The sequence below is a fragment of the Primulina eburnea genome, chromosome 17, assembly GCF_022965805.1.
Source record: "Primulina eburnea isolate SZY01 chromosome 17, ASM2296580v1, whole genome shotgun sequence".
NCBI lineage: Eukaryota > Viridiplantae > Streptophyta > Magnoliopsida > Lamiales > Gesneriaceae > Primulina > Primulina eburnea.
The window spans coordinates 1,282,816-1,307,500 of NC_133117.1; the positions used below are offsets into that span (position 1 = coordinate 1,282,816).

Genomic DNA, 24,685 nt, shown 5'->3' on the forward strand with positions numbered 1-24,685 from the left:
TTGGATTGTACTGTATATATTAAAATCTTGTTAATTTCAATTTATTGTATAACGTTATTCATCCTCTACTTTCTGCTATTTTCGTTTTGTTTAATTGAAAACAAGAATAAATTTATTTGTAACATTACTCTCATTGTGTGTGTGTGTCTATATATATAGTTTTGATATTCTGTTCGCTCAGAAGTAAGCACTAACGAGTTGACATTCATCTATTAGATTTGATAAAGCATATCCAAATTATACATCTAGTAAATGAGTGTCATCTCATTGATACACATGAAGATGAATACGCGTAACATACTATATATATATATATATATATATATATATATATATATTACGCGTGTGTGTGAACAAATTATGAGCACCTACGGAGTCGCACTTAATAAATCCAGTATGTTACGCGAGTTCATTAGATTTTCAATGTCTTCAAAATTTTCAACTTAGAATATCTATTCTATTATTATAAATGGTTAGATTTTGATATATATTTTTAAATTTTAAAAAATTAATTTAGAAAATCTTTTTATAATATTGATAATCGATAGTCGCTAGTTTTTCTGTGTGCTTTGAATAAAGATATGTAAATTAATTCGATCAAGTAAATTTTGAATAAAATTAAACGGTCAATACAATACAATACAATAGCATAATATCCAAGTTTGAGTGATCTGTAAATTAGGTCGATCAAATAGATTTTGAAGAAAATTAAACGGTCAATGCAGTAGCATACTATCCAATCTTGTATGATATGATCAAATTGAGTAGACAGGAATTGAAAAAATTGGGGGAAATATTGTAGTTTCTTGTTCTATGTCTAATTAATAAAATAAAACGATTTAAAAATTATGGAGTAGGGTTTCAGACTGACTGTTGGTGATTAGTGGACTATATTTATACAGAACGAACGCACACCAAGCCTCTCTCTGCTAAAAATGGCCAAAATCGGTCAGGGCGACAAACGCTGGATCGTGGAAGACCGCGCCGATGGCGCCAACGTCCACAACTGGCACTGGGCAGAAACCGATTGCCTCGATTGGTCCCGAAATTTCCTCACCAACCTCCTGTGCAACAAAGCAATCCTTTCTGGCGAAGGAAATCTCTACATCAAAACCAAGGACATCGAAAAACTCGAAGGAGAAGCATACCTAAACGTTCGAAAGGGGAAAATAATACCTGGGTATGAGTTAAATTTGGTTCTTTCTTACGAGGCTGAGGTCAAAGATTCCGACGGTAGTTCTGTGATTTTGAATACTGAGGGTACTGTTGAGCTGCCTTACATAGCCGATGAGAATTCTGGCGAGGATCCCGAGATTAGAATTACTGTAAAAGATGATGGGCCGGTTGGGAAAAGGGTGAAGGAAGCATTTATTGCGAAAGGGAAGCCGTTTGTGTTTGAGAAAGTTAAAGATTTTGTCAATGCAATGGCCAAAGGTGGGCCTGCTAAGGATGATTTGGAAGTTAAGAAAGTAACTGTGAAAAAACCAACTTCTGATTCTGGGTCTGCTGCTAGTTCGGGTAATGTTTCGGCCAGTAACAGTGGCTTAAGTGTTAAGGAGAGTAAGAAGAAGCAGGAGAAGAGAAATGAGGGGTTTAAGACAATTACTATGACTGAAAAGTTTAATTGTCGAGCTAAGGATTTGTACGAGATTTTAATGGATGAGAATAGGTGGAAGGGGTTTACTCAAAGCAATGCTCGGATAAGTAAGGAGGTAGGAGGGGAGTTTAGTATCTTTGATGGTTCAGTGAGCTGGGAAAAATGTTGAGTTGCTGGAAGGAAAGTTGATTGTTCAGAGCTGGCGATTTGGTAGCTGGCCTGATGGAATCCAGTCAAAGGTAGAGTATTCGTCTATCTTGAGCTTTAATGTGTTCAAACTATCTGTTACTACTGCGAATTAGATTTGTATTATGCACATTAAGAATACGTGGCTTTTAAATTTAGTTACTGAAAGATGGCATCATTCTTTGGTTGAATGGATAAACAAGCCATGAGAGGTTTTTGTCTAGTTGTTTGGAAGATTGGATGTTTTTTTAAAAAAAAAAAAATCGGATGAAACTACAAAATTGTTATTCATGTTTACTTGGTGTTGCGGTTTTCTATTTGCTCAAATCATGTTCATAGCAAATGTCTCTCTAGTTTTGGGAGTATCGGGTAGAGTTTGTGTGGCTACATATCTGTCATTTCTTTCCATTTCCATGCATGTGTGTTACTGTATGTATTTTATACATTTCGCACACCTTGTAGGTATTTATGTTTGCGGGACGTCTTTAATTTAGGCAAACAATTTTCTTAATTGATTTGCTGGTAAGAGATGGTGATATTCGTGCAGGTGCGCCTTAGCTTTGACGAGCCTGAATCTGGAGTGACAGTTGTCAAGCTCACACACACTGATGTACCCGAAGAAGACAGGTCGGTGTCTCTGGTTCAACATTTTTCTCGACATTGTTCGATTTTTCATTCTTCAATTTACTATATTGCAGATATGGCAATTCAACTGTGGTGGAAAATACTGAGAAGGGATGGAGAGAGATCATATTCCACAGAATACGGACAGTTTTTGGCTTTGGAATATGAATATGCTTCAGGTTTATTCTTGCTCGATAATAGAACTCTGTAATGTTTGACTCGATTATTTGAGTCGTGGATTAAATGCGGCAAATTTGACACAAGACCACGACTTGTCTGGGTATCAATTTAGAGATTTTCTTCTGTTACGTTTCTGCTAGTGGATCGTGGCTCATCCATCTCTTGTTTGAATATGTGTGTGATAAGCAATAACACAAGAATTTGCTTTATTCCAACCATTTCTTGTCTATTACTCTGTAAAATGGTTGACTCCCTGGACAAATCTTTTACAAAGTTTGTATTCATCCACTACTACTGTTGCAACATGGCTTGTTTACTGGGAAATGCTATCTTCGGGCCAGCAGTCTTTGTGGGTATTTGTAGCCTTTTAGTGGAGTTAACAATATCGGATTCTACTAGTAATTTAATTGGAATGAGTACAATCCAAATCCCTTAACGAGGATCCATTGGAGGGCTAGCTGCCGCGCTAATTCCATTTCCACGATAGCGTATATTTAAGTTGTTGCTGTTAAAAACTCGTAGTTGGACTTTGGATTGGGCCGGTCGGTCCGCCCATGTTCGCTCCCTAGGTTTTGCGGCGAAAGGATCCATGTGAACCGACACTTGAACATGAATTAGTCGTCCTAAGGGTCGGGCAACCTCGACAGACAGCGTTTTTAGTCTAATTTGGGAACGTGAGCTAGATGAGGAAAGCAGATGGTGCTGACATACAAAGAATTTGGTACCCCAATACATCTAATATTTAGAATAGTCAGTAGACAAAATCAGGAAAAGGTTAATCCAATAGCTCTCAGCATAGATAAACCCATTTTATCCCAAGCTCAAGCGACTTTTACGCATGGAAGGTTCATTGTAGACAATATCCACCTTGCTCAAGAGCTTTGAGAAAGTACACTCGGAAGTGCATTTCGATCAAATTTATTTTGAAAGTGGACTTGCAGAAGGCATATGACAGACGCAGGTGGATTGGGGTTTGTTCGTCTCAACTTCCATCCCAAATTTGTGGGAGGGATCATGGATGATTCAACGAAGTATACTTGGGTTTGTTCGTCTCAACTTCCATCCCAAATTTGTGGGAGGGATCATGGATGATTGAACGAAGTATACTTTGGTGAAGAGGGATTAAAGCCTGTTGGAAGCCCAAAAGCTTCTTCACTAGGTTGGTTTATCTTCTTCCCGAATATTTGATCAATATCCACATATACACTTTGAAGATAAATATATATAAGTTTCAAGCGCATTTTTTTCCGACACGCGTTTACTCCTATGAGTTTTTTTGGGCGAAACATGCCTAGGTTATCGATATGTATGAGCAACCAACCAAAAAAACAAAACCTTGTATTTACACGTCGAAAGTGTTGCATGAGATAATTGTGATATATGCTACAGGTTGTTGTTTCTATTTTATACACTGTTGGATCATTTGCTTCACTTCTTCGATAACAAGCCATGCTTCGTGGCCTCCGATCGCCTCCGCAACTGCCAAGCGTCAAGCATCGTTATAAATCAACAAAATGAAGAATTAGCAAGTCTCCAATCCCTTCTCTTGGCTCGTGGGAGACTCTAATCTTATGTAAAACATTCATCCTTTGCACTTCCTAATAAAACTGATCAAGAAAACAGCGAGAAATTAGAGAAGAGAAACAGATGGGTTTTGAGGCAAGTTTAGCTTGCTCCAGTATCTGTTCTTGAATGGGATCCATCTCCAAACGTTCGGGATTGAACTATTCTGGCCAGAATGAATGCCCTTAAATCTCTTTTAGCTCTTCCTTTCCAGTCGTTGCCGTACCGATCGAATCCGAACCCGAACCTGTTGAAGCTGCTGGGGTTCCCTTGGTGGATCTCTCTGTATAGAATGTGTGGGTTTGGTGATATTACAGACATGTTTTGTTTGTGTGTTCTGAAGAGAAAAGGAATGGTCAATCAATTAAAGATAACATCGTTTTTCTCTTTTTTGCTTAACAAGTGTAGGCAAGAAAAAGAAAGAAGATTTGAATGACAATATCTTCCATTTTTTTTCTTTTTTTATATATTTTATTAAATATGACGTGTTTTAGATTAATATTTTTCTTATAATACATCTTTGTATCTCGATTACCAAAATAGAATTTCTCATACGTTGTAGTGTAATCAACAAAAATAATAATTTAACATAATGATAATAAAAAATATATATAACTATGATGTACTGTTAGTTGTTACATTTATGGTTTCTTCCAACTAAAATAAGATTACAATAAGTTGTTCATAAAGAATTTCGGAGTTGATGGAGTAGATGAGTATTTGATTTTCCTTACGAATAGTTTTTCAGACGACTCTGTCGTACAGAATTTGTATAGAACGGTTTAATAGGTGAAAGAGTGTGAAATATCTATTTTGATACTATGCATGTATAAATTACAAGGCCAGAATACGTTTCTTGTCTCATATTGAACTTTTTTATGTATAAAATAGAAATAGACATTAGAAAATAGAAAGACATACATTTACAATAAATGAATTGATAAAGTATCATACAAATTATATAATAATATATTAATAATATCAATAATAATACAATTTTCATTTGATTTCTGTTTAATGCTATAATAATGATCGAAAACTCATCTATGAAATCTTAAAAACGTCAAAAAGTTTGGAGGATGCATAATGTTTCACACTCATGGTACTCAAATATAAAAGAGTTAGTCTCATGTGAGACCGTCTCACGGATCATAATCTGTGAGACGGATCAACCCTACTCATATTCATAATAAAAATTAATACTCTTAACTTAAAGAGTAATACTTTTTAATGGGTGACTCAAATAAGATATCCGTCTCACAAATACGATCCGTGAGATCGTCTCACACAAATTTTTGTCTATATAAAAAAGATCATTTTTGGAGTAAAATATATATGGAAAAATTTAAAACTCATGAATTTTGAAACATAAACTAATTTTTTGTTGGAATGAAGTATTTGGTATTGTTTTTCTTTCTAGTTTTTACGTATAATTTTCAAACATTTCACTGACTTTAAACATTGAAGTGTTGAAAATAATATCTTTCAAACACTAGCTTAAAATTAAAAGTGCAACCATTGTCTATAACATATATAATAAATCAAACTTAAAATTAATAATAATCTAAAAAAATTAACATAATAAAAATTAAGCAGACACAATAAATTAAACACTTTAACACAAATTTAACACAAACAATAAATCAATCACAACTTAAACACCAATTTAAGACAATAAACTAAACACAAGGGTAATTTGGACAACACACAACTCATACATAAATAAAAATTTTAAGGTAATATCAAAACAATAAATTAAATATAAAATAAACACAATAAATTAAATACAAAATGAACACAATAAGTTAAAATTAATAATAATCTAAAAAACACACATAAATCAAACTTAAAGATAATAATAATCTAAAAAAACAATAAATTAAACACTTAACACACAAATTTAAGTTTGAATTTAATCGAGTAGTGCTATTTTTCTATTTCGAGCTCGATTCTAGTAAAACGTAAAAGTTTTTATATAAAGATGAAAAATATGATAAAATTAAGTGTCAAATGATAGTAAATAAATTAAACTGTTTTTTAATTTTTAAATAGAAGAATTACGTAAAATTTCGAGTATACTGGGCCTTGCACTATTTTTTTTTCTTTTTTTTTTTGTGAATGCACTTTTTTTTAACAAATTAATAAATAAATAAAACTGTTCAACCACTGAATTAATTGTTTTAAACACGTCTTGTTCTATTTATTATTTATGCATTATTATTATTTAAATGACGCCTCATTTATGCTATTTAATTATGAAAAATATACTTATTTCTTCTTTAAATTTTCATTAATAGTAAGCAAATAGCTTAATTTGCATGACAATAATTATTTGTCATAGGCCACCCGAATATTTTATTTTTCTAGTTTACTAAGTTTATTAAATTTATTCGATAAACAATTATTTATCGGGTTCTTGTATTATTATATGTGTTGCACATATATAATAACACAAATTTTTAAAAAAAACATGTTGGGGACTTTTTGAAAATATTCTTTTATCGAAATTGTATTTGATAAAATATTTTTTTCTTTGCTGAATTGTTTTACAAAATACTTTCAAAATAATTGTATGTGGTTTATATATATATATATATATATATATATATATATATATATATATATATATATATATATATATCGTATAAAAACATTTGCGGTTCTTATCTCTAATAAATCTATTATTTTGTAAATTTAACTATATATCTTGTGCAAATATATACAAAAACTCTTGTAAGACAATATCACTGATCAATTTTGTAAGATATATATTATATTTATGTCAATCATGAAAAAATATAATTTTTATGTCAAAAATATTAGTTTTTATAATAAATATGAACAGAATTGACTCGTTTAAATATAAAATTTTGTGAAATCGTCTTATGAAAAACATTATATATATATATATATATATATATATAATTATTAAATACACCGGAACATTGAATAAAATCAATAATTTTGTAGTTACGACAATCATCTACCCCACTCCTACTAGTTCCACCAGTGCAAGGAGTACGTGAATTTATTACAACATAATTGTGCGTAAAAGTATATTGATCTAAGCCAAATTAATGATATTGGATGTAATAATTGTCCTTGTTTGATAGAGCGATCGAACCATGGTACTTGTGCTGCTGTGTGGTTTAAAAGATTTGAGTTGCACCATTACCACCAACTATAGCTTTTGGTAAAGCGATAAGCACTCGATCCTACAATTGGTATCAGAGCCAAGGTCATGAGTTCGATTCCCATTGATTGCAAGGAGTGCAATTATTGGGAGGGAGATTGTTGGGTGCAATAATTGTCCTTGCTTGGTAGAGCGATCGAACCATGGTGCTTGTGCTGCTGTGGGGTTTAAAAGATTTGAGTTGCACCATTACCATTAGCTATAGCTTTTGGTAAAGCGGTAAGCACTCGATCCTACAAATGAATTTGATTCGTTATTTCCATTCGAAAATTTCAGTTCTTAATTTTCAGAAATATAATTGATTTGGTGTAATAACTATATAATATTTCCGAGGTTAAAATCTTGAATTTAATAAAAAATTTGAGTATCTATTTTTCCTATGCAATTAAATTCATGTATCTAATATATAGAAAATGTACTGTTATTATTATTTTTCCCTAACTCTTTTGTCAGATTTTGTATCGTATATGTTGGGATGCAACCAAAGTCCCACATTGGAAGATCTAGAGAAAGATCATGGGTTTATAAGATGGAATGATATCTCCATTGGCATGAGGCCTTTTGGGTGGTTCCAAAAGCAAAACCATGAGGGTTAAAACCCAAAGTGGACAATATCATACCAGTGTGGAGATATCCGGATTCCATTGGTTTTGGCTCACTGGGGTGATCAATCAGTTGAGGAAGTTGAAAGCAGTTGCTTTGGGGAGTTGGATCAACTGTGGAGAATCAAAACAGGTGTAATGGTTGCCTATAAAAAGGGAACTCTCGAATAGAAGATCCAACAAGAAAAAGAGAGGAAAAGATACAGGAGAGTGGTGAGGGTAAAGCACACACTAGAGAAGAAAGTGAGATCAAGGAAACTAGGCTTGATTGAATAGATTCTAGAGTGTGGTTCACCATTGATGTAATCCTTGTAATTTCTCCCGTGTCATCTAATAAAGAACTTGTCGTCTTTCTTCCCGTGGATGTAGGCTTATCAAAGCCGAACCACGTAAATCAGTTTCTTTGTGTTGTTTACTTTTCTGTGTGCATGGCTGAGAAACAATAGCCTCACTTAAATACAATCGCCGTGGATTACTTACAACAAGGAACTTAACAAGTGGCGCCGTCTGTGGGAAGGCTAATCCATCGTTGATCGACAAATCAAGAATATGGGATCAATGAAATTCGATATTGAAAAATTCACCGGTAATAATGATTTTGGGTTATGGAGAATCAAGATGCGAGCCATCTTGATTCAGCAAGGCCTTGTCGAATCACTCAAGGAAGAAGAATCATCTCAAGAAGACTCGAAAGAGAGGATGATCAATGCTTCCTAGGCACAGAGTGCCTTGATTCTATGCTTGGGTGATAAACCACTTCGGGAGGTTTCAAAGGAAACCACTGCTGCTGGAATGTGGGGAAAACTCGAGAAGCTATACATGACAAAGTCTCTTGCCAATCGTCTGTACATGAAACAAAGATTGTACTCGTTTAAAATCGATGATGGCAAGGCAATCTCGGATCAAATGGATGAATTTATCAAGATTCTTGATGATCTTGAAAATATTGAAGTAAAATTAGAAGAAGAGGACAAGGCTTTGATTCTGCTGAACTCCCTACCAAGGATTTACGAACATTTCAGAGATACCTTACTGTATGGAAGGGAGCAATCCATCACACTTGAAGAGGTTCAATCTGCCATTAAATCAAAAGAGTTACAGAGAAAAAACCAGATTCAAGGTCAGTCCTCTCAGGGTGAAAGTTTGAACACTCGGGGAAGAAACGAAAAACGCCAATACAAAGGCAAGAGAGGATGGTCAAGATCGAAGAGTCAGCCAAGATTTAAGTGCTATATATGTCATAAAGAAGGGCACTTCAAACGTGAATGTCCACAACTGAAAGAATAAGGTACATGACAGAACGAAAGATGATGGTGAGGCTTCAATAACTTCTGATGGGTATGGATCAGCAGAGGCCCTAGCTATCTCAGACCAAGATACATCAAATGAATGGATACTGGACTCAGGGTGCACATTTCACATGTGTCCAACAAAATCTTGGTTCGAATCAATACAGGAATCAGACTCAGGCCTGGTTGTGTTGGGAAATAACAAGTCATGTAGAGTAAAAGGGATTGGAACTATAAGACTAAGGATGCATGATGGAGCTGATAGAATCTTGCAACAAGTCAGGTATGTCCCTGAACTCAAGAGGAATCTTATCTCGTTGGGCACTCTGGAGTCAAATGGATACTCTTTCAAATCAGATATGGAAACATGAAAATCCTCAAAGGATCTCTGGTAGTCATAAGAGCAGTAAGAAAGAATTCATTATTCATCCTATCAGGGAATACAGTCCTAGGTGGAGCATCCATTATTGAAAACCAAGACACGAAGACAAAACTATGGCATTTGAGACTTGGACATGTCAGTGAAAAAGGCCTCCTTGAATTGGCCAAACAGAACCTCCTCTGTGGAGACAAAATTCAGGGTTTGGAAACTTGTGAGTATTGTATCCTTGGGAAGTCAAAACGAATAAGCTTTGGGCCAGGAAACCATTCAACCACCAGACATTTTGAATATGTCCACTCTGATGTGTGGGGACCTTCAAGTACAGTCACACATGGTGGGGGAAGGTATTTTATGACCATAGTAGATGATTATTCAAGGCGATTGTGGGTCTATGTCCTGAAAACAAAAGATGAAGCCTTCTCAAGGTTTAATGAGTGGGTCACACTGATCGAAAATCAATTGAATAAAAGGCTTAAACATTTAAGGACAGACAATGGTCTTGAATACTGCTCGGAAACTTTCAATATGTATTGCCGAGAGAAAGGAATTGTTAGACACAAGTCCACTCCTGGAACACCACAGCAGAACGGTCTAGCAGAACGAATTAATAGGACCCTACTTGAAAGAGTAAGGTCTATGTTGTTGAATGCTGGATTGCCAAAAAGCTTCTGGGGAGAAGCTGTAACCACTGCCAGCTACTTGATCAACAGATGTCCATCCAGCGCTTTGAAGTTTAAGACACCCATGGAGTACTGGTATGGAAAGCCGTCTGATTACTCAAATCTAAAAGTGTTTGGATGCTTGGCATACGCTCATGTCAAACAAGATAAGCTAGAAGCTAGAGCACTAAGGTGCATATTCATTGGTTACCCCCCTGGAGTTAAAGGCTACAAAGTGTGGAACTTAGAACGAACTGGTCCAAGGTGCTTCAACACAAGGGATATTACATTTGATGAGGAAAAGATGGGATACACTCTTCAAAAGGGAGGTAGTTCCACATCAGTTAGCCCTACCCCTAACTCCCATGTCGAAATGGAAAACATCTTGGACCCTATGAAAACATCCTTGGATCAAAATAATCTTGAACAATCTGAAATGGACCAAGTTCAAGAAACTGAATCAGGAACAGAAGGAAATCAGTACTTGTTAGCCAGAGATACACCACGAAGGGAAATCAAGCCACCACAAAAGTATGCACAAGCTGACATGATTTCCTATGCACTCAATATAGCTGAACAGGTGGAGTCTACTGAACCCGTGTCATTTCAGGAAGCTATGACATGCAAAGACAGAAATAAGTGGATGAGGGCAATGGATGAGGAAATGGAATCACTGAAGAAAAATAATACATGGGACCTTGTTCATAAACCCAAAGGGCAAAGAGTAGTTGGGTGTAGATGGATTTTCAAACTCAAGGAAGGTGGTTCTGATAACTCAAATCCAAGATATAAGGCCAGGTTAGTAGCAAAAGGATACACACAACTGGAGGGAATTGATTACAATGATATCTACTCTCCAGTGGTCAAACATGGATCTATCAGACTCATGTTAGCCCTTGTAGCTCAGCTGGACTTAGAAATTGAGCAACTGGATGTTAAAACTGCATTTCTCCATGGAAACCTTGAGGAAACCATATTCATGGAACAGCCCGAAGGATATTCAAGTGGAGTGGAGAAAGGGAAGGTGTGCTTGTTGAGAAAATCTTTGTATGGCCTAAAACAGAGTCCCAGACAATGGTACAAGAGATTTGACGAGTTCATGATACAGAAACACTTCACCAGAAGCAAGTTTGACAGCTGTATATACATGAAAGGCGATGGCTCACAACCAAGTATTTTCTTGTTAATATATGTGGATGACATGCTGATTGCAAGCAGGAACAAGAGTGATCTTCAAGCACTCAAAGAGTCACTGAACTCTGAATTCGATATGAAAGAACTGGGGGATGCTCGGAGGATACTTGGAATGGAAATTATTAGAGATCGGAAAATGGGAACACTCTTCCTTCACCAAAGCTCATATATCAAGAAGGTGCTCCACAGGTTCAGAATGCATGAAGCCAAGGCAGTTACTACTCCATTAGGACATCATTACAAGCTGTCAAGTGATCAATCACCTACTGAGGATACAGAAAAGAACATCATGGAAAAGGTACCGTATGCAAGTGGTGTGGGAAGCCTGATGTATGGTATGGTGTGTTCTAGACCAGATTTGGCATATGCCTTGAGTATGGTATCAAGATTTATGGCCAATCCTGGAAGTTCACATTGGGAAACTTTGAAGTGGATCATGAGATATCTCAAGGACAAGCAAGATCTAGGTTTAATGTTTAAGAAAAGGGTTGAAGTGATTAATCCCTTAACTGGTTTTGTTGACTCTGACTATGCTGGAAACTTGGATACAAGGAAGTCCATGACTGGAATCATTTTCACCTTATTTGGAACGGCTATAAGCTGGAAGTCCTCACTACAGTCTGTTGTGGCTTTGTCCACCACCGAAGCTGAATATATAGCTCTAACTGAAGGTGTTAAGGAGGCATTGTGGCTTAAAGGAATACTGACTGAACTTGGTATAACTCAAGAAAGTGTATCAGTACATTGTGATAGCCAAAGTGCCATTCACCTAACCAAACATCTTGCATTTCATGAACGGTGCAAACATATTGATGTAAAGTTACATTTTGTTCGAGATGTCATTGCAGGAGGAAATGTAAAGGTTGAAAAGATTTCAACTCATGATAATCCAGCAGATATGCTAACCAAAGGACTGCCACAAGCTAAGTTCAAGCAATGCTTGGACTTAGTAAATCTGGTAACTGTATCCTAATCCCTTTTGGGAGGTGGAAGAAGGAGGACACGCTCTTTGTGTGAGACAAGGTGGAGATTGTTGAGACAGAATCGGTGTGTCTCTCAAAGTGCTGCAACATAACAAGTCAATGGGAGTTTGTTAAGAAAGCATTGGCTTTGGCTCACTGGGGTGATCAATCAGTTGAGGAAGTTGAAAGCAGTTGCTTTGGGGAGTTGGATCAGCTGTGGAGAATCAAACACAGGTGTAATGGTTGCCTATAAAAAGGGACCTCTCGACTAGAAGATCCAACAAGAAAAAGAGAGGAAAAGATAACAGGAGAGTGGTGAGGGTAAAGCACACACTAGAGAAGAAAGTGAGATCAAGGAAACTAGGCTTGATTGAATAGATTCTAGAGTGTGGTTCACCATTGATGTATTCCTTGTAATTTCTCCCGTGTCATCTAATAAAGAACTTGTCGTCTTTCTTCCCGTGGATGTAGGCTTATCAAAGCCGAACCACGTAAATCAGTTTCTTTGTGTTGTTTACTTTTCTGTGTGCATGGCTGAGAAACAATAGCCTCGCTTAAATACAATTGCCGTGGATTACTTACAACAAGGAACTCAACAGTATATTTATAAGTTTATAACAATTTTAGTTAATTATTTTTAAATTATGTGATGTAAAAATGTGACATATGTAATCTTAGAGATAGATTACAACATAGAATCTTGAATTTGTAAAAAAATTAATTTTGGAAGCTTGATATTAGATATTTATTAATGAATAAATTAAATAGTTCAATATAATGGGTGGTAATTGAAAACAAATCGAATCCACCCACCCATTTAATGCGTATCAAAGGCAAACAGCCTAAAAGAATAATGATACAGCCTGCTTTGTTATTGCGGGACAGCTCTATAATTTGAAGTATAATATGTAGAACGAGCGTTCGTGAATTTCGAAAAGATATAATCGGTTGTAACGATATAAATTAATTTTTTTTAAATTAATATTAGTTCAAGTATCACGTTTGATTGTTTTATTTAACAAGAACATTTATTGTATTCAACAATTTTTTTCTCAATAATTACATATCTTGCAATCGATGATAATTTTATTTGTGACATTGACTCTGATACTAATTTAGGACAAAGAATTTGATAATAATTCGATTCAAAATTTTTATACTATACAACGACTGAAATCCAGCTGACATAATTATTACACACAACATAATTTATAATATTATATTATTAGTTTTAAAAATTCGAGTCATGTATAATAATAGCCAGTGATACAAGCATAGGCACTAAAGCCTGCATGATATTATATTTATGTCGTCTATAATCATATAAAGAATAAACGGAAGTATATTTCATACGATTTTTTTATTAGTATATATGGTATACATATAAAACATACACAAATGAGATTATCTCGATTTTGTAAGACGAATATTTTATTTGTATCACTCATGCGATATATATTTTTATATTATAAATATAGACATAGTTGACTCGTCTCACGAATAAATATATGTGAGACCGTTTCAAAAGATACATAATATTGTGTAAAAACGAAAATAAAGATATTACTAATTAATTAAAGATTTTAAAAATAGAAATGATTTTACTTATCACATATTTGATATTTGATCTTGCTTGAATCATTCTTCGCTCAATATGATTCTACTATATTTAAAAAAAAATTATAATTAAATCTCGAGCTCGAAACTCAGTCACAAATTCAACAAAATTAATACCAAATAAATAATAAATAATCGTTTATATTGTTTTTTAGTATCTTGTCGGTGGATGAAGTATTGGCTGGCAGTTGGATATTTGTTTAGAGAGGAACATTAAATGAATCGAAGGAAAGTTCCTTTTCTCCCCATATATATATATATATATATATATATATATATATATATATATATATATATATATATATATATATATGTGTGTGTGTGTGTGTGTGTGTGTGTGTGTGTAAAATTCATGTGAGATGATTTAATTGATCAATGTTGTGAGATATATATTTTATTTGGTCACTCAAAAATATATTTTTTATGTCAAAATATTACTTTTAATTGTAAATATGAATATCATTGATTCGTCTCACGAATAAAGATAAATGAGACCGTCTCATGAGTAGTATATATAAGTTTCTTTATATTTTTTTTGAATATATTTAATGAGTTGGGTATATATAAATTAGTATAAGGTGTCATCTAACAATAATCTTATGAGACGATATCACAAATCTTTATATGTGAGACGAGTCAGCCCTATCGATATTCACAATAAAAATAATACTCTTAGCATAAAAAGAAATATTTTTTCATGGATGATCCAGATAAGAGATCCGTCTCATAAAATACAACCTGTGACATCGTCTCACACAAGTTGGTGTCGAACATCAAATATACAAGACGGAGAAAACGACTCACCCTAATTTCTTCTTGATATGCACTAAATATATATATCTAATGAAATTAAAAGTTCAAATGGAATTGTTTGTTGGCTGGCGATACTAGCAACACAAATCGTGCAAAAGTTCGAAAATATTGGAGGTGTGAGGCAATAATATATGTGGATTTATCCTTAATTTCAAATTTTCAATTTAATGCAACTTCGAAATTCACACCGTTTGTGTTCATTTGTCATATTTGAAATCGACCCTTCGAGAATTATTGCGTTAGTCATGTAGGAAAGGAACAGTGTCACCAACGTTATAAAATTCCCATTTTTATTTTCATTTGTTTTTTTTTAAATAAATTTTATGATTATCAAACCCGCAAATCAATTTTCATTTCCTTATTTATTTGAGCAATTATGAACAAATGAGTCGACAAAATCTATCAATTTCCCACTCATTTAGCTAAAGTATGTACGGGCTTATCAATAATTCATCCTAATCTTTCCCTCTGTGCAAATGATTAGAATTTTTACTAAAAAAAAAAGAAACGTGCCTGCCAAAAATACTTTCAAATTATTTCTTGATCTTTTATAGTTAGCGATTTACGATATATTTTTATTCGTAATATAGATTGACACATTTCAATTTTATGATTATAATAAAAATTGTAATTTTGACATAAAAAATAATATATTTCTAAATTGAATTGAATCGAATCAGAAATCTGTATGATAAAATTAACACACTGAGAATGTTACACAATAATGTTTGTGAATTATTTTCCTATATCTAACTCCATAATATTCTACCATATAGTTGATATTCTACACAAGCATGACATTCATTCATAAATATAATATTTTATATTCAAAACCTATCTTTTGTAATTGGCTATGGACAGTTATCTTATATATTTTTAAAAAATAAATAATCATTTGAATATTCAACTCTATTAAATTTTTTTATTAATATTTTAATTTCTTTATCAAAATAAAAATGATGTAGCAAATATTATTATATTATTAAAAAAAAGTCAAGGAGCCAAAGACTATGCTACGGCCGTTGACGGGCAATCGTACGGGCGGCCGTAGTCAAAGTTAAATACCACGGAGGTCCACGCGTCAAGAACTTATGTAACTCCACTTTCATTATTCTACTTTTTTTTTCTCATTTATTTTCATTAATTAATTATATAAAAATTTACCAAAAAAACCCACTATGAAATAAATGGAAAATCATATAAATTTTATCCTTCTTTATTTTTGGAATTTTTCCATACATCCATCTTGGAAATAAAATATATGTATTTTGAAAAAAAATACAACTGATAAGCCGAAAATATGGTAAAGAGTGTGTCAAAAGTTTAGTCAAAAACGGTTCAGTATGTTTGATTATTTATATTATCAAAATTAAATTTTCTTTATTGAGAATATCGACTGTACCACTATAAAAATTGTAATAAAAGCCAAAGATAGTGAATTGAAATTAATAATTCCGATAACCAAAATCGTAAAAAAGCGAGTATAAAAATAATTTTCCTTTTTTAAAAATCGATAGATATGCACAAACAATTATACAGAGATTAATAAATCTGAGAAATTTTCTATTGATTTTGATTTGCTTAATTATTATTCTAGTTTTGCACATATGACACAAGAGTGGATCTTATGTGAGACCGTCTCACAGATCATAATCTGTGAGACGGGTCAATGCTACCCATATTCAAAATAGAAAGTAATATTTTTAGCATAAAAAGTAATATTTTTTCATGGGTGACCCAAATAAAAGATCTGCCTCACAAATACGATCCGTGAGACCGTCTCACATCAGTTTTGGTCATGACACAATACTACTATATTGACTCAAAAGAATGAAGAAACAATTTGAAATTGGTAGGAAATCTTCGTTAATGATTCAGTTATGGGATTTAATTCTTAATGAGTATTTAATACTTTAATTAATTGTGTTTGAAATTGGGGCTTGTTTGGCGAGTTCGTGAAAATTCCATCGGAATGCGTGTACACGTGGAGGCATGCGAGTGATCGGATTCAAGTTTAAAATGAGTTGCTGACTGTGGTGGCACTCGTAGTAAATTACGCAAACTCCAGTGGCATTTTAATATCAAAAATCAAATCATTACACACAATTGTGGACTCACTTTCCGCCACTTGGGTCAACTTTGGTTTGAGTTTATTTCATTTTATTTACGTTAGTATTGCTCTTGTGATAGGATGGATGATCACGATTTGTTCATATATATATAGGATCCACTTTCCTTTAAATTATATATGTGATAAGATCTGACTCGTTGGAATGAATTGAAGGTAATACCCATATAAGTAAGATCTAATATCGTTTGGCTTGGGAAAAATTTATTCAACGGCAAACATAATAAAAGGAAATCAAGATTATATTTTTAAAATAAAATCTTGGATTTAAAATATATGCATAAAATTTATTAACAGATTAATTTATGAGTTAATCTAATATTTAAAAATGAAACGTATTTAACTCATCTGTTAAAAATTATTCTTGTGAGAAGGTCTCACAAATCTTTATCTGTGAAACAGTTCAAACCTACCGATATTCATAATAAAAAGTAATATTTTTAGTATAAAAGTAATATTTTAGTATAAAAAGTAATATTTTTTAATGGATGACCCAAATAAAAGATCTGTTTTACAAATACTAGACATAAGACCGTTTAATACAAGTTTTTGTTTAGATCTAAATGTGGAGGAAAAACAAAAAGTTGATCATTTTCTCTGGCAATAGAAAAAATGTCGTGGCAATATAACTCTAGCGGAGAATATAAATTATAAACCACAAGATCTTCTCTGTATTATAAAGTAAAACTTGCATTAAAGACACTCAAATTCTGTTTATTTTGAGAAGTAAATCATGTAAAATTGACTGCAGATGTAGATACGTATACATGCAATATATATACATACGCAGCAAAGCATTTCTGATAAGGAAACTCTCTCTCACGCACCCACTCAGACTTCTTACTTTTTCTCTGTCTCTTTCTGTATTTCAACTCTCCAATCGGCACACAACAAAATCTCTCTTTCTTTCTCCGTTTCTCCGGGAAATTCTCATACATTCTCGAGGATTTCGTTTGTGCTGCAAAACATTCGCTGCTCACATGGCGGATATAAAGAAATATTCGCCGATTAATGGTGGGAGTCTGTTCTCCGATTTTAAAATCCACTTCTCAATCTTCAGAACGAAGAAAACCTTTGCGATTGCATATGGGTTTGTTTTTGTTTTTATTGCCTTCACCATTTTCCTCGCTTTTAGCCCTTCTTCGAACTCTTCTTCTCCATGGTTCACCAACATATTTGCTGTAAGTACAGGCGGCCATGGTGCTCCTAGTTCGAGTTCTCCTACTTCGTCTTCGATTTTCTCGGATGACTCGTATAGATCTCGTGTTTCTTCGATTTTCTCTTATTTCTTCCCAAACTCGTCGTCTCCGTCGCAATCCCATAGTTTTTCGGGAACCGACAGTATTGGATCTCAGAACTTGTCATCCTTGGCACCGAATTCGGATAAAGAGACTCCTGCCGCAACAAACCTGACTCGGAATGAAGAGGAAACCCATAAAGTTGATGTCTTGAGGCCAACTAACGTCACAGTTTTGCCCCAGAAGCCTTCTGTAAATGAGATTGTGAATAACGATACAACCCCGACAAAATCCAGTGAAGGGTCTTCTGGCGTCAAGAACCAGACTCAAAATTACCAGTTGAGTGATAAAAGTGAAGCCGTTGAACAAAATCAAACTCGGGGTGAAGCGTTGGGTGATAAAGTTGAAATCTTGAAGGCAAATGAGAGCAGTGCTGCGAACAGAACTGTTATTCAGCCACCGAATCCGGTGAAAAATGTTACTTTGATATCTGGAAAAGGGACCTCAGATAAGGATTTGATTCATAATTTCACTTCTTTGATGAAGAAACAGAACACTAGCGCTAATGCCTCAAATGGCAAACAAGGGATGGATGACCTGATGAATTGTGATCTGTTTGATGGGAATTGGGTGAGAGATGACTCTTATCCGCTGTACAATCCCGGTTCTTGTTCTCTGATCGATGAGCAATTTAATTGTTTCCGTAACGGTAGGCCTGACAATGGCTACCACAAACTTAAGTGGAAGCCAAAAGGTTGCGCTCTTCCAAGGTATGTGGCAAAATTCCATCATCCATTTTTTTCAAATACTCTGCAGAATGAATTTTTATGGGTAGATATTCACCGAGAGTGAAATTCCAACTGCTACATCGGTTTGATAATTTCTTGAATTGGTTGGTACTTTGGTTCTAGAAAATTACCCCATGACTCTGCAATCCCGCAATAGTGTTCGATCTCAGAAAAAAGTTCGGGTTTTCAGATTGATCAGTTTAATTTTTTGTTGATGTGGGATTGGACTATAGCCGTGAAATATTTGATCTTTTCACTGTCTTTTAATGTTCTAATTTAGCATACGTTTATCCCTTGAATATTATTCAGGTTAAACGGCAGCCATATGCTGGAATTGTTGAGAGGAAAAAGGCTAGTTTTTGTTGGCGATTCCCTCAACCGGAACATGTGGGAATCTCTTATTTGCATCCTCAAGAACTCTGTGAAAGATCAGAAAAAGGTTTATGAAGAATCCGGTCGGCACCATTTTCGGGCAGAAGCTTCGTATGCCTTCATATTTGAAGTAAATTACTGAACTGATCTGTATATATTTTTACATCTTCCAAGAAATATGATCTTTGTTGTGAACATTTTCTGACTTTGTGTAATTTTGATAGGACTACAAATGCAGGGTGGAGTTTTTCGTATCTCCTTTCTTGGTTCAAGAGTGGGAAGTCTCGTCGAAAAATGGAAAGAAGAAGGAAACACTCCGGCTTGATATGATTGGAAGTTCAGCTGACAAATATAAAAATGCAGACGTGATTGTGTTCAACACTGGACACTGGTGGACTCATGAGAAGACTTCGAAAGGGTGAAGAAATAATTCTGTCCCATTTCGATAACTTCATTGTTGCATGACTAACATTACAATGCACTAAATTATCATCATTTGAATAAATCAGGAAGGACTATTACCATGAAGGGAGCCATGTTTACAGCGACCTAGACGTGAATGAAGCATTTCGAAAGGCCTTAACGACGTGGGGAAGATGGGTGGATACCCATATCAGTCCTTCGAAATCTCTCGTGTTCTTCAGAGGCTATTCAGCATCTCATTTCAGGTAGTAATCTGACCAAAATACTCACTTGTACGATAGGATTACGATAAAAGATCAAACCGTGTGGTGTGGGATAAGCAAGCATTATTATCTAGTTTCTAGTTATTGATTTTCTTCAGCAAAGAAGGTTGCATATCCATATATTCTTCAACGAACCTATTGCATTTTGCTTGTAGTGGTGGGCAATGGAATTCCGGGGGGCAATGCGACCACGAAACGGAGCCAATAAAGAACGAAACATATCTAACTCCCTATCCACCAAAGATGACTGTTTTGGAGAAGGTCTTTAAAGGAATGAAGACCCATGTAACATATATGAACGTCACCAGAATGACAGATTATCGGAAGGATGGCCATCCATCAATATACCGGAAACAACATCTCTCAGAAGAAGAGAGGAGATCTCCTTTAAGTTTCCAAGACTGCAGCCATTGGTGCCTCCCCGGGGTGCCGGATGCATGGAACGAGATCCTATACGCAGAGCTTCTAGTTAAATCAAACAAGTTTCGACAGCAGGAGAAACAGTCGTAGGCCAAATCTCAATTCTTGGATGGTATCTCAATTGTTGGAACTCATGCGGCTGGTTTTCCCCGCCCTCAAATCACCAGGCAAGAATTAAAGAAGCAGTAAAATATTCTACTCGAGGATGCTCTGCTCTGTCCTGTTCATTGAAACGAGCTTATTTATAGAAGTGTGAATTACACTCTTGCTTTTTTACAACCAAAAAAACTCATAGAATACACAACTTTTGATATGTTTTCATTGGGATAATGAGAGGAAAGGGGAAATGGCTGCAAGAATTGTAATTAATAGTTTAATTTGTTTATTTAAGATTATAAATAAACCATTTACATCATGATATTCTGTTCCAAATTTACTTGTAGTTCATATATTTTAGATCCCAGGTTAATAATAATTTATCAAAAGTTGGTTGGGACGTGACAGTGCTTTTGATTAAAGTAAGGTGACAAAAAGTATGCCTTATCTTTGGTTAACAATTAATTAATATTTTGATCATCTTTCTTCACACTTGTCTAAATTCTTACATGCTTTTAACTTTCATGATATAAGCTTTGATTTTGACACAACAGTTTGCTACTTTCATGAATATTATTATATATTTTAGTCGGACATCTGTCCATCGATTTATTGAAATTTTCGCACTTTATTCTTCATTTTTTCCTCATCTTCACATGGGAAACATTGACCTTTGTCCTTTGGGTGGTAATCAACGTTCTTTATTATTATAACGAAATTGCCGGTATACAAAAATAAATAAATATGAATAATAATAATAATAATTGCCGGTTTGAAGGTTGGTGGGGGGAAATAGGACGTAACATATTTTTTGTGAGACTGGTTTTACGAATGTTTTTTCATGATACATGTCAATACTTCTTATATTTACAATAAAAAAGTAAAAAAATTGACATAAAAAATAATATTTTTTATCAATGACCCAAATAAAATATTGAGTAGGTCTCTTGTGAGACATTATCATGAATCTTTATCTGTGAGACATGTCAACCCTACCGATATTCACAATAAAAAATATAGTTTTTCATGAATGAGTTAAATAAGATATTCGTCTCACAAAATACGATCCGTGAGACCGTCTCACATAAGTTTTTGCCTCTTTATATGTGAGACAGGTGAATCCTACCGATATTCACAATAAAAAATATAGTTTTTCATGAATGACCTAAATAAGATATTCGTCTCACAAAATACGATCCGTGAGACCGTCTCATACAAGTTTTTATCTAAAATATTTATCTCATAAAATTGACATATGAAATTGTCTCACATGAGTTTTTGTATTTTATGAATGATCAATTTTTTTAAAAGGATTATCTTTTTTAAAAGGATAATATAGTTTGGGATTGGTATTTGGCATATCTCTAATATCTATATAATAAATAAACGAATTTAAACAAAAGCCTATAGGCGGGAGGGATTAGGCCAATATCTTATCTAAATTTAAAGACTATTAAAATAAGAACATATAGATAAATACTAAAATAATAGAAAAAATTGACACTGAAATCTCTAGACAAAAGTTGAGAGTCAAATATATTAAAATGAAATGTTCAATCATTTGAATGATTAACAATTTAAAATGTACATTCGCTCAACCTAATTGTGAAAAGATTATTAAACTTTATGTATTCACATTTTAGCCATGGGGCTATCGACTAGGTCTCAATATATAAGTTGAAACGAATTTTATGCTTGATTTTTCAAAATACGTAGTTTTAAGTTAAATGAATTTATCTTCACACAATTTTTTTTCGTGTTTTCGAAATTGTACATGGTATACTAATTTTATTTCCTGCAACTTTCTGTATGAAAACGATGGCAAAAACTTGTGTGAGACGGTCTCACGGGTCGTATTTTGTGAGACAGATATCTTATTTAGGTCATCTATGAAAAAATATTACTTTTTATGCTAATAATATTACTTTTTGTTTTGAATATCGGTAGGATTGACCCGTCTCACAGATAAAGTTCGTGAGATCATCTCACAAAAGATCTACTCGAAAATGATTAACTTGAGTTGTTTCAAGTATATCACATAGTATTTATTTTACATATTTTATTTTTATCAATAACAGCATTTCATTGAAATTACTAAGAAAGTTCATTAGTTTTTTTTTTTTTTATTATGAAATGTTTTTTTAATTTCTTTTCCATAGGATAGATTATCATATCTATCACGATCAAGGATTTCTTTGCCAACGGGGATGGTGAGAGGATAAGTTTTTTGGTGTTCTAATAATTAAGAAATGGAATTATAGTGTTGCATTATCTTCGTTGCTCGAATCAAATAAAAACAACAACCTTGTACCTATCGGAGGAATTTGAGTCAACAACTTTATTCGTGATCTTGATTCTTCCCAACTAAATTCAAATATTTAATTGCCAATTTCTATTTTTTGTACAATGTAATTTTTCTAAAGAAGATAAATTTAATTAAACTCACCAATGGAGAAAGCAACCTAAAGTCTTCTTGGCCTTTTTCATTTATTGGAGACCAAATCGTCTTTGAATTTGACAAAAATTAGCTTCGAGTATGAAACCACGCACTAAAAGTGTTGAGTTTGACGCATTTATTAAACGTCTTTCTTGTTTAAAGCCTACCCTCTCAATCAAGAAAACTAATGTCTCAGTTAGGGCTGCAAACGAACCGAACATGTTCGCGAGTTTTTCGAGCCGGCTCGATAAATATTCGATTCGTATTCGAACTTATCGAAGTTGAGCCGAACTCGAACACGTTCGAACTTTTTTCCGAGCCGAACTCGAGCCCAAATTATTTTGTTCGATTATTCGCGAGCCTTAATATTTTATTAATATAATATAATATGATTATATATATATATATATATATATATATATATATATATATATATATATATATATATATTTCGAATATTTCGAGCATTTCGAGCTTTCAAACCTTAATATCCGAGCAATAATTCGAATAGTTCACGAATATTTCGAGCCGAACTCGAACTCGAACTTCATTTCGAGCCGAGCTCGAGCCCAAATATTTGAAATTATCGAACTTCGAATCGAGCTCGAACTCGAATATACCTATTTCGAGCCGAATTCGAGCCTGACTTTTTTACTATTATTCGGCTCGATTCGGTTCGTTTGCACCCCTAGTCTCAGTGCACGCGTTGTACTCTTATACTGTTATATATATATATAAGTATTTCCGATAATATAACAACAAGTTGGCGAATCGAAGGAGCTCAAGGTTTTGATCTACGTCACAAACCAACTTTAGAGGCGCTAGAAGAGCTCGGCGAAAACATTCCGACATTTAAATTAGCATCCTAACCCTTAATCAAAGAGCTACTAGGGGTCACATGTATTTTTCAAATGAGTCACACTTGTCTTTACATTGAAAAAAAATGTGACCTCTTTCTTTGTACTCTTTGGATTGAATAGAGCACTACTTATATATACACCTCATGAATAAATTGGTTTCTTTCGAATAAAGCAAAAGAACCATCGTTTAGGCCATTCTAGTCAAGGTATGAGCAATCATCGCTCGGTAAAAGTAAATCTGTAAAAAAGATTCTGCGACAAGAACAAATTGTTCGGACAGAAAAATTGAGAACATAGCTTCCAAATATAAAGCAACAATCTAATTATATAGATTTTGTAAATGTTTTCATGGGTTTGGCCCTCATTATGGCCTTTGTTATAATTTTTATTAAAGAATTCTCTTGAAATAATAAAATGGGATCGTAACTCGATCATCATAATTGTATAGATATATTGAAATTTTGTACATATTAGATTTTTTAAAAATAAAAATTTGTATACATTTATGAATATGTCTCTTGTGAGACGGTCTCACGAATCTTTATCTGTGAGACGGGTCAACCCTACCAATATTCACAATAAAAAGTAATAATCTTAGTATAAGAAGTTATACTTTTTCATTTATGACCCAAATAAGAGATCTGTCTCACAAAATATCATTTATGACCCAAATAACTGAATAAGAGATCCGTCTTACAAAATATAACACGTGAGACCGTCTCACACAAATTTTTGCCAACATATAAACTCACGACACGTCTTTTTGCCAATAAGGTTCGATGAATATGCTATAAATTGC

At 33.9% G+C, this 24,685-nt stretch overlaps 2 protein-coding genes across 2 annotated transcripts; both read left to right on the top strand.

Moving 5' to 3' along the window:
- The first annotated feature begins 895 nt into the window (after positions 1-895).
- Positions 896-2,796, top strand: LOC140818205 (uncharacterized). Its single transcript, XM_073178094.1, is given in 4 exon segments — positions 896-1,751; positions 1,753-1,836; positions 2,331-2,410; positions 2,482-2,796. Coding segments are annotated over 4 exon segments (1,074 nt in total). The 5' UTR covers positions 896-935; the 3' UTR covers positions 2,576-2,796.
- Positions 2,797-17,784: 14,988 nt separating this feature from the next.
- Positions 17,785-20,908, top strand: LOC140818139 (protein trichome birefringence-like). Its single transcript, XM_073177997.1, has 5 exons — positions 17,785-18,997; positions 19,325-19,517; positions 19,612-19,805; positions 19,897-20,055; positions 20,229-20,908. The coding sequence occupies exons 1-5, from the start codon at positions 17,970-17,972 to the stop codon at positions 20,581-20,583; spliced, it is 1,929 nt and encodes a 642-aa protein (XP_073034098.1). The 5' UTR covers positions 17,785-17,969; the 3' UTR covers positions 20,584-20,908.
- The last annotated feature ends 3,777 nt before the right edge of the window (positions 20,909-24,685 follow it).